Source organism: Vigna umbellata, chromosome 6, assembly GCF_029865625.1.
Source record: "Vigna umbellata cultivar VRB3 chromosome 6, Vumbellata_1.0, whole genome shotgun sequence".
NCBI classification, from domain to species: Eukaryota; Viridiplantae; Streptophyta; class Magnoliopsida; order Fabales; family Fabaceae; genus Vigna; species Vigna umbellata.
Genome location: NC_142170.1, coordinates 34,630,291 through 34,642,103, shown reverse-complemented (window position 1 = coordinate 34,642,103; position 11,813 = coordinate 34,630,291). Strand labels below are relative to the sequence as shown.

Genomic DNA, 11,813 nt, shown 5'->3' with positions numbered 1-11,813 from the left:
CCAAGTAAACGTCCAAGCTTATTTGATAAGGGGATCAACATTTTCAAACTAGCTTGATGAGAAGGAGGGTAGGCATCCCACCTATATGTTAATGGTTATATGTTACTTTCTTATTGGAAAGGATTTCCCATAAGTACACGTGTCCTCCTCCTAATGGAAAAGAATTTTGCCATATACTTCCTATTAATGAAGAGTACTTTTACCTTGTTTTCCAATAAGTTTGAGATTTTAGATTTTGTTTCTACATGTTAAAGACACTTTCAACTTATAAATAAAGGTATTTCTCACTCTTATAATTATTTTTTAATTTAAGTAATGTTATACTGTTATTTTTGAATCATATTAATCATATTATATCACCCAAGACTAAAACATTCCAAATAGTCTCCTATAATAATCTTCCTTCCTAGTAGAATTGATCTAACATCTCCTAAAGCATTACCAAACACCATTCCCTTCCACTTTATATTATCTTTGGCCAACAACCTTACCTCCTTTCCCCTCCGCTTCATATCACCTTTGGCCAAGAACCTTACCTCTTTTCCCCCACCAAATTTTCGTATCCCATCAACATTCCAACTATGTCCATGACATCTCTTATAACTTTAGTCTAACCTAACTAAGCTCAGTGTTATCAACAACACATCAAATTCCAATAGTGTCTCCCGAAAAAAGCAATTTCAAATAAAACAGATAAAAATAAATTTCCAAAAAATTACAAGATCCAAATAGAAATTGATGGACTGCAAAAAAATATTGCCAAAAACTTAGGCAACTTATTTTTTGCACCTCAACAAGCATTCATAGATTTGTGTTTTAGATTATATAAATCTGAAATATAAATTTTCAATTTTAAATGATACCATTCAAAATATATTATTTATACTTTTGCAGCTCAACAAACAACCACAATTTTTTAAATTTTAAATTACACAATCTAAACCATAATTTTACATTATAAATTATGCCATCCAAAATTTGTTTTATTTTATATTATAAAACATACAATTCAGAATTTAGTTTTTTATATTTTGAAATATACAATTCAAAATACAAATATCACATTTCAAATTAAATAATCCAAAATATTTTTTATTTTATATTTTAAAATATATAATCTTAAATACAAAAATATTATATTCCAAATTACACATTCTGGAATACAAAGTTAATGGAAATACAGGTTGAAATTATAGAGATGCAGGAAGAAGCAGCCAATCTCTCAAAATTTTTATGGTTGGTTGAGAACAATTGAGACCACAGATGGTGTACTCCTGCACGTTCCAAATAAGTTGTATAAAATCCATTCTTATTATAATCTTCCAATTTTAATAGTGAGCCATACATGCTTTTGTAACATTGCTATTTTCTTTAGTAGTTCATTATAGAGTCTGAATTCAATTAACATATCTGCAAAGACGGTACAGTTTTGCAGAGCCATAGAAACAATATACTAAACTTGCAACTGTCATGGCTTATTTATGGTTGAAAACATTTATTCTCTTCACACATGTCTACCTATCTACAACTAAAAGCTGAATTAGAGGAGCCTCAAGTACAAGTGAATGCACAGAAGGTTTAACAATTCTACAATGAAATCATCTGGAAAATAGTATGTGGCTTAGGTGGGAGGTTGGGAATCATCTGACCGAGTAATCAATAACGTCTACCTCCAGCTGTTGATAGAAGAACTCGATTTTGCTTTTTACCTTTCTTCCCCAACTCATTAGTCTTTGGTGCATTCGAGCTTATATTTGATTCTGCTCTTGATATAACATTGGAGTATGACTGTGTCTCCCCGTTTCTCGAACCTACAGAATTACAAATTTTTGGGCACTTCAACTACTTGATTCTTCGGTTATATAGCACTTGAAATTTTTTTCCATGCAGAATATATAAAATTGCATAAACATATAATACCTGTTGGAGCAGAAGAATCAATTGTCGTATTATTTTTGTGTAGACCACTAGTTTCTTGAATTTGCAAGGATGGAGAATCATGAGCAGCAGCAAACCCAAGTCTCGTGACATTCGAGAACGATTTTCTCTCCCCAGCTACGGGAGGACTTGAGGAAACAGTTGAATTTCCTAGAGCTGAACAAAACATACAATTACATAGATCCATGTCACAACATTGTCCAAGTATGATACACATACACCACATAGCACAAAACCATAAATTGCATATATTATATCAGAACACTGCTGTAAATGAAAAGAAAAACAGAAGAGGGCAAGGCCCCGGTGTATTCTTTCCTTATCTTTTATTTATACGTTCAAGTCCTGTTATTGTTCGTTCCCATTATGGAACTACCTCAATAAAAATTACTGTATGGATGGATTGTTAATCAATAGCAGCGGAACTTTTATTCTAACAACCAAAATGCAGATTACCTTCAAAGTCATCCATGGAGAATGCTGGAGGATCATCATGAGATGTAAGCTGACTACTAAATGATATGGGAAGCGTAGTACCTGTAGCTTCAGCCCTTATTTTTTCCTGCCGTTCCTAAAAACAAAAATATAGCATGGGAAAGCACATTCCAACATTTCGAAAACAAAAACAAAAATACATGAAATTTGAATAAAAGGCATATGATGATAAAATAAAAAATAAAAATACCAACAGTGGGAGCATTAACTTGCAACTAGAAGGCTTTGTGGCACTGTTTTAGTCCATAAAAAAAGTTACAGAAGCTAAATTCAACAGTAATCTAAAAAGGGTATCTAGATTCAAAAACCTATATGTTTGCACAATCGTAAAGCTTAGTCTCACCCTACCCTGAGAAGATTTGCTTAACACGCTACCTCCACTACTTGCACATCAGACAAGAGGACTTACAAATGAAATAAATAATGAATGGAAAAGGTTGAAAAAATATTAGCTTTCTGAGAGAATTTCCTTTCCATAACTACCATGTTAAGGGACCCTAAAGTGAGTCGGGTTATTTGAGGTCTTCTAAAACTTCAGGAAATCGGAATAAATAAAATATGATGGGCTACATTGATACCTTTTTTGCAAGTTGTTTTCTCTGATTTGCACGTTTCTTTATTTCATCCATAAATGGAGCCAGTGCTTCAGGAGGTAACAACTCACTCAAATCAACTTCACAAAGCTGTAAAATTAGTAAACACCTATTATAAATCATCAAGAAATTATCTTGGAACTATATAACTCTTTGAATAGGTACCTGAAATGTTGTGGTTAACGGAAAATGACTTAGGAATCGATATCGCCTCCTCATGGCCTCAGACTGAGTAACTGTCTCCAATTGTAGAATCCTTCCATTTATTCTACAATGAACAAACTTTGGTTAAAAAGAATTAAAAGCTTGGTTGCTCAGTGATGCTTCTCCAAATAGATAGACGTTCATTGAAGACCAATACATCAAACCATAAATACATACAAAGATCCTAAACATCAACTAGTATACTCAAACAAACCCATACATTTTGAAAAGACAACTTCTACCACTACTATTATTGTAGGCATTGACATTTATGATGAAATGGATAAGATCAAAGCTGTTAGATATATTATATTTTAGATAAATATCTTATGTTTATCTTTTATCTTTAGTTACTTTGTTATTATACTTTATTTATATTCTGAACTTAGCCCATATTTCTTCTATTATATTCAACATGGTTTATAGAGCTTGATTATTTTAAGGAAAAAAAATGTGTTGCCTCTCTCATTACACCTATCATTGTCGGCGACAACGCCATCTACAGCAACCGCCGACATCATCGTCTACTGCCATCGTCTAATGTTGCCACTACTGGAGTTCTAGTTTCAACCGACGATCACACGATTTTGATCATGTCAGCCAGGCGACCACCGTGTCATCAACAACACCTTCCATCAAAGCTCCTACTTGCTCTCACCGGCTTTTAAAGTTGTGGATCTACTCTTTTTTCCGTCGTGCGTGGGGACTCGTCTCGTCTCCTCTTAGGCAACGTTTAAGAGAGTCGAGGTTGCTCTTTTTCCTCTTTTAGGTTCATCGTGTGTGGTCACACGTCCCGTCTCCTCTCAACCAGCTATTCAAAGCATCGAGGTCATCTGTTTCCTCTTTCAGGTGCCTTGAATGGAGCATCTTGGATTTTTAAGGTTTTTTTATCCGTTCATCAATGGCTTCTTTCGCTGTTGTCTCTTTTGACATCCCTTCTGTTGTCACCATTGTGTTTGACCCATCCATATATGTTTTTTCTCTCGTGGCAAAGATGGTTTTTGTTAGTTTATTTATAATTGTGGTGGCTCTTCAACAATGACCTCTTTATCCACTAGATGTCAACAATCCATTCCTCACGACGATTTGCAAAAGAGATTTATATGGAGCAACTTCCCAGATTTGTTACTCAGAAAAAATCTTCTTAGTTGGTATTTCGTCTTTTATGTCGTCTTCGCAAATCATTAACAATTTGGTGTCACTCGAGTGTAGAATCAAATATTTTCATTAAGTCTTTATAGATTATATTAGTAATAAGCTTCGTACATACGATTTGTATGCACTAGCTTGAAGAAGAGTGTTAGATATATTATATCTTAGATATAGATCTTATGTTTATCTTTTATTTTTAGTTAGTTTGTTATTATTCTTTATTTTTGTTTTAGGCTTAGCCCATATTTCTTCTATTATAAATAGAGACCCTATGCGTATATTTAACACAAGGAAGATTAATCCTACATATAGTTTTTCACTATAATCAACAAAAGCAATATCTACTGAAAATTTGGTCTTTGATGGAGCCCAACAGTGATTAGTCCCTTAAGAATACCCATATTGTTAGTGTAACTTCTCATGATGCTTCCCAATGATCTTGTTTAGAAGATTAGTGACAACATGCAAGAGAGGATGGTATAGCCCTGGTACCATGTTGAAAAGAGAGAAACCATGTTAAAAGAGATATGATAATAAGATATCATATACTTGAAACTGGAAAATATGAAAAATGTCCAAGAGAATTCAATTCTCTATTAGAAAGAAACTTGCATCACCGGTGAGAAAAAAATATATGATGATCTACACATAGATGTCCAATAGGAAATACAAAAGATAAGTCGATGGTCGAGCGAAATAAAGGAGTAGAAGTGGCGCTTGCATGAAACAAAAGAGAAGAAACCTCAGGTCTATGTGACTCGACCCAGCCTGAGATAGTAAAAAGGATAATACTTTTTCTTTTCTTCTTACTTTTTCTTACTTTACTATCCTCATTGAACCAACGGTCTCCTTTATTGTTGTGTAGTCTCGCGAACAAGAAGTCTATCCTACCCTACCCACTTTGAACAAGCAACTCCTTCATTATGTTTAGTTGTATTTTAAGTTTTAAAGATGAAATTTGTGGTGTTTTAATTTGATTTTATTGTTATTTAAATTTCTTAGACATGATATTACTTTTAGTTATCGATTTTCTTTCATTGTTTTTTAATTACGATTATACTATTGGATTTTTAAAATTATCTATATCTATATATTGTATTCTCTTTATTATCTACATATATGTATATATTTTAATTTTATTTAAATCCGCAATGTTTCTGCCATAACCCATTATGGCTTCTAATATATTTTCATAAAGGATGTTTGGGTCTTCAATATATGTCGATAACAATATGTACCAAGCCAAGCTTGGAACCTATAAATTGAATTTGATGTCCTCTCAAGGACTTGGTCAAAATATGAGTTAATCATTTAAGTTGACAAATTACATGCAAATTTCTTTGATCAACAACTTCTTTTGAACAAAATCACAATTAATCTCCATATACAATTAATCTCTATATATTTGGCTTAGGTTTGCACCCCACTTAAATACTAAAATTTGGTCATTTCTCTAGTCAATGTAGGATGTGCAACATATCCCCTCACATCAACGACATTGAGTCTTCACAACAAAGAAATTGAGTGTTGACACTAAGGATATCAAGAGTGGAAACAAAGTTAGAGTCTGACAACATGTGACACAATAAACCCAACACTTCACTAGGAAAAGCTTTGATACCATCTTAGTGAGAGAGTTTATGCATAAATCAACCTCACACAGTCATTTTGTAAAGTAAAGTTTACACCCCCATTTATATATTATAATTTAATTATATTTCTAGTTGATGTGGAATCTCACACAAGACCCAAGAAATAGAGATTTAAGTTCCCTTCTTGTTAGGAATGGTATGGTACCACTCTAGTACCACGTTCTGAAGAGAGGAATCGAGAAGGAATATAATGAATTTCATGTGGTGTATTTTCTTTTGATGAATTTGATTAGATATTTCCCTATCAAATCATTATAGTCTATAGCTAAGGTTCAACTCTATTTTGATATTAATGCTACATGTAATAAAATCTCATGGATAGAAAAATGGTGAAATCGTTGTAATTTGGGTGGTATTCATTTTTTTGTGGAACTGAAGACCTTACGTAAATAATATCAACAAGATTAGAAGTTCTTATTATATGGTGCAGATAAACATAAACCAAAATTGGGACTTCATGACTCAATTTAATGCTATTATAAATGATAAAAGTTCCACATTATGCCAATATCATATTATCTTAAGCTCACAAACCAACCACACATTTTTCCACTTATTTTCTAGGCACATAGGAGAATTAAAATTTGATTTTGTGCAAACCTGTGTGGCAGCATATCATAGCTCCCAAAATGGTGGAGCAAACACTTCATGTTCATCGGATGAAGAATTAGATGCTGACCATCAGCAGCCTGAAATAGACAAGACCGTGTAACATCCAGAAGTCATCATCAAAGTTGGTTTGAGGCATAAAGCATTCGGGAATTGCTCAATGAAACTAAAAACAGCAATTCCTCATAGAAACTCTGAGAGTCCAAAAAATAAAGGGATATAGGATAGCTAGGTAGACAATTTGAAATCATGGAAAATTAAAGACCCTGGTCAACATATTGCAAGTAAATTAACCAAGCCAGCACAATAACTATAACCGACAACCATGGAAAAAATAAGTCTTTAGGACACAACGAAGAACATCAAAAGCAGTGATTACCAAACCAAGTATAGAATCAAAAGCACTCATTTTTCCGTTTATAATTGGATTTTATGAATAACTAAGCCTTTATGTAGGAAACACTGGCCAGATTCTAGGGATCCTATCGCAAGTTGCTTTCTTTAAAAGATACTCATTTTGATTTCCTTGAGAACTTTATAGTTGAAAGATTAATAGGCGAAAACTCTCAGTGTTCCCCACCAACTCATTGGATAACAACACAAGGGGTTCATTTTAATCTCACCCATAAATTCATTTTGTCCCATTTCCCTCTAAGAAAGAACATATTTATAGGGAATATCTTATGACAATCCCGAGTGTAAGTGTTTGGCAAAGCTTATGAAAATAGCTCATCATATGTCCACAAGTTGCTTTAAGCTTATTTCAATAAACTCTCTAATATTACTTATAAAAAGCCATTAGAAGTTTTATAAAAATTAATTAAGCTTATTTCCTTGTTAATTATTAACAACTCATGCATACATGTTTAGATGATAAGCATTTATTTAATAAGATCTTAATTAAATCGGTGGTCTGTTTCTTGATACCAACTTAAAGAGTTGAGAATAGCTAAAATGTTTTTATTTCACTTTAACTTTTGATACAACTTACTAATGCATTTATAGAAGACAATAGCTCTGAAAAAAGGACGGGAAGCTCTTAACAAAACCCTAACACTTTGTTCACTTGAATGGATTTGGAGGAGAGTGATTGAATGGATTTGAGAGGATTTAAAGGTAAACTTTTTGTTGTTTATTTGTGTGAATTTGGAAATAAGAGAGTGGATTTGGAAGTAAAGTTTGTGAAAATTAACATAGGATTTGATTGATGTGACAGATTAAAAAAATTTACTTCCAAATTCACTCTCACTTACCTCCAAATTCACTCTCACTTACCTCCAAATTCACTCTCACTCACCTCCAAATCCACTCAAATAAACAACAAAAAATTTACCTTCGTATCCTCTCAAATTCATTCAATCACTCTCCCCAAATCCATTCAAGTGAATAAAGTGTAAAAGAAAAATCCCTTACATAAATATTAATAATAATAAAGACATTAGAGGGCACCTAGTTATTTTCACTCTATCTCCAGCCTATTTCCCATTAAAATGTTTACCTCTTTTTTCTCTTAAACCAAACACCTATATTTTTCCACTTAATTTCTCATCAATTTCCATTCACCTTCCCCATTTCCATCCACACTATTTGTCAACTATTTCTCTCCTTCCTACCAAATGAACCCTATATAATATCAAATCGTTCCACATGATTTCAATATGAAAAATCAGTTCATACTTTATAGACACGTTTGTTGTATCCAAATAGAAAATTGTGAAGCAAGAAACATATGATACAGAACACAACTAAAACCAACTGTCATTAGTTACCTGGTAAAAACTATATGAATCATTTCCCTTCATTTCTTCAACAACATCATCATCCGCTGGCCTTTGAATACTATTCTTCTCCTCATATGAAGAACATAAATTCATTTGTTGCTCTATTAATTCTTTCTCCACATTCAAAGTTTGGTTAGAACAGGCTCCAGCAGTTGACTTTTCCAGCATTGAAACCTTAATTTGGTCGCTGTAATCAGTAGAGGAAGTTTTTGACCCATTAGAACAGTTTTCATCATCAGTATCCATAGAATTTACGACCATGGATTGTATCTGATGTGCATGATCAATGGGCTTAGAATTTTCACTGTCATGAGACTTTTGCTCATTCCAATGCCACTTCCTCTGTTCCAGTTGCTGCATGGCAGCACAAACATAAGGAAGCTTCTCCAGGTCATCAACAAGACCAGAATCTGCTCTGGCCAGCCAGCCATCTAGATCAGATATTGAATGCCTCACTGAGAGATCTACATCTGATGTAAGAGTAAACTTTGAAAAGGGATCACAGAAGTGTCCATTACCAAATGATATGATATTTGTCTCTTGTTTATTTTTACTTGTCAGAGTAAATGAGTCCTTTTTCCGAGTTAAAAAGGTGAACTCAACATTTTCTCCTACTTGATACTGTTTGACATTTGTGATGTGAACTGTATATAAATCCTTGGCAGATGTCATGACAAAGCACAGAGGACACCTTTTCCAGATATCGCCTTTGTGATCCTCTTCACCCATCATTAAGTACTGTAGAATACATGGGAAACAGAAAATATGTCCACATGAGGTTATCTGCGGACACAGTGGATACTCCAAACAAATTGGACACTGAACTGAGAAGGGGGTCAAATATGTCACACATATAATGTCTTCCCACTGCAACATTTTATCAGGATCCATCGACTCAGGAGAGTAATTTCCCGAATCTAACACCATGAACTTGTAATTTGCCTGCAAAAACAAATCTTTATTGTATGGCTTCCTCTTCCAATGCCTTCTTGCTGCAGGGGAGGGAGGGGGACCCCGGGGTTGAGAACGGGATATTGGGTCATATTGAAAATTCAGCAAGTAATTTCCGTTCACAGTCTGAGCTTTCCTCCCTGCCAAAGGGGTACTTCCATGAGAACCCACGGACCCAGGAGCTTGTTGGTTTCTATGAGAAGAAACCATTCCTGCCCGTCTTCCTCCGTGAATCCTAGAACGTGTTCTAGGGTTTTGCTGAGGTGAAACCGTCACTCCACTTGGAGACCCTAATTCTGTCACCTAAAAGCCACACAAGGGAACAAAATAGTAACCAACAGATACCCAAATATAGCAAAAGAAAAAAAAACACAGTTCTACACTTCTACCAGGCCATAAGCTTCCATAAAGCAATCCTAGATAATCAGAATCACAATACCTTTTCGGAAGATCCACCAGAATCTTCAGTAGCTTGAGTCGAAGAACCTAACAACAACATTGAACAACTTAATCAGTTAAACAAGCAGAGCATCAATCAAACGCAAAAAAAAAAAAACAAAAAATTAACCATACCCTTGACCATTCAATTTCCTAAACAAAATAAAACAAAAAAACACCGCAATTTCACAGAAGAAGTGACCAATCACGATTATTTTCTCGTGTCAACCAAATAGCGTGGAATTTAAAGGGAATGGGAGAGATCGAAGAAGGAACCTGCGATACCGGAGATCTGGAGAGATCCGAGCGCGTGGTGGAGTGGGGGTGAGAGGTAAGGGAAGGGTTGTTGAGGAAGAGGGCTTCCGCTGCCATGTTGGGGAATAGGGTTAGGAGATGGCGCTGACGAAGAAGACGAAGATGACGCTTGGGTTTGTGAGGGCAAGATGGACATGAAAGTTCTGGAAGGAGGGTTTGGGGGTGTTCGTTGGTGGTTCAGCTTCTATTCTACTTTACCAAACTACATTAAATCAAACACACCTTTTATTTCTCATTTGTTGGTCTCCCTGGGCATCACTGCCGCATCTTTGCCGAATATTGGGTTTACGCCACCACAACATTCCAATTCTTTATTTTTGTTCCCTTGTTTTTTTTTCAATATTATCTACAATAATAAGTTTATGGTTGGTTTTGAAAAGAAAAAAAAAATTGAATTTTAAAAAATATAAATTATTAACGGAATATACTTCAGTTATTTTATCAAAATAGTGTCAATGTGGTTTTCTTTTTAATTTTCTTTAAATAAAGTTAAAAAGAAATATGGAGAAATTAAGTTGACTTAATGCAAAAAAATTAGAAGAGGTGTGGAATATGTCATATATTGAAATCCTCCTTTAAGAAAAGAAATTAACATATTAATAGTTAACATTTATGAAGAAAAATAATAATTTTGGAAATCTTCGAAAAATTGTGTGGACAAAAAATTTCATCAATTTTTTTAATTTAATATTTTTAAATGTTAGTTTTAGATTAATTAATATATTTTATCATATAAAATATGTCCCTGTGGTTTTATATTTATGTATTCATCATTGTATATTAATAAAAGTAAAGAAGAATAGACCAAAAAAATCTTATGAAATTGAGCGAAATTGCTTTTTCTTTTTAAATTAAATTTTTTGTATTGAGTTCACGTTTCCTATTTTCAGGAAAAATAAAGAGGATTTAGTAATTAAATTATCTTAACAATTATAGATATCTATATGACCAACTTTATTATTGTACAATTACTGTATATTATTTTCAAATAATATAAATCTCTGTTATCAAAAACTTACATCAGAACACTTCAACCATTTTTTTTGCTAAAACAATTAAAAACTGCCTTAAATATTTTCAAAAGTTTTAAAATAAATTTAATTTATAAAAGATTGTTTATATAAGGGTTTGTAAATGTGCTTTTCTAGTATTATCGGATAACTAGACACAAAACAAGTTTGAGTTTTCATTCTCCACTAGCATTTTTGGATTATGGGATAACAATACTACTATTTAGTTCCAATAGTAATATTGGGAGAGATTTTTACACCGATTATTTTTCATATACATTAAATATGTAAGATTCGGAAAAATAGAAGTCTTAAAAATAAAGTAGTGTTAAGACTTTGGATTTTTGTTTGGAAACTATTGTTTTTAAGTGTATTTTTTTGTTAGAACATAATTGTCATGTTGTTTTTTATTTTTATATTTTTGTCTAGGGATAAAATGGTCTTTTACCTTTATTTAATTGTGTAGACATTAATTAAGGGGGTGTAGAAAGGAAAAGCATGTAAATTAAATAATCTGGATAATTAATAAAATTATATTATGTAAATCTTTTAGAAGATTTAGTTCTTGTTATTTTAAAAACAGTTAAATGAAAATAGGAGATATAATCTTGGTGGGTTTAAAAATTAAAAGAGATATTATTATTATTAGAGAAAATCATTATTAGATATTGTTAG

At 33.0% G+C, this 11,813-nt stretch overlaps 1 protein-coding gene across 2 annotated transcripts; it reads right to left on the bottom strand.

The window, feature by feature from the left end:
• Positions 1–1,451: 1,451 nt before the first annotated feature.
• Positions 1,452–10,375, bottom strand: LOC124842944 (uncharacterized). 2 transcript variants are annotated; one of them, XM_088092746.1, is made up of 9 exons: positions 10,099–10,375; positions 9,815–9,861; positions 8,413–9,678; positions 6,635–6,723; positions 3,192–3,294; positions 3,012–3,116; positions 2,395–2,509; positions 1,921–2,094; positions 1,452–1,811 (listed from the first exon to the last, which is right to left on the bottom strand). In XM_088092746.1, the coding sequence occupies exons 1-9, from the start codon at positions 10,262–10,264 to the stop codon at positions 1,657–1,659; spliced, it is 2,220 nt and encodes a 739-aa protein (XP_087948872.1). In that variant the 5' UTR covers positions 10,265–10,375; the 3' UTR covers positions 1,452–1,656. The 2 variants fall into 2 exon arrangements, with proteins under 2 accessions (XP_087948872.1, XP_047175518.1); XM_047319562.2 differs by having other exon boundaries at positions 10,090–10,374.
• Between the last annotated feature and the right edge of the window lie 1,438 nt (positions 10,376–11,813).

What these genes read in the sequence shown, in the direction of transcription:
- LOC124842944 (XM_047319562.2), bottom strand. Translation starts at nt 10,264, where the DNA reads ATGTCCATCTTGCCCTCACAAACCCAAGCGTCATCTTCGTCTTCTTCG. An exon ending in CGTTAACCACAACATTTCAG is followed by an intron (nt 3,117 to 3,191) that starts GTACCTATTCAA and finishes CTAATTTTACAG; the next exon opens with CTTTGTGAAGTTGATTTGAG. An exon ending in CTCCATGGATGACTTTGAAG is followed by an intron (nt 2,095 to 2,394) that starts GTAATCTGCATT and finishes TGTTTTGTTCAG; the next exon opens with CTCTAGGAAATTCAACTGTT.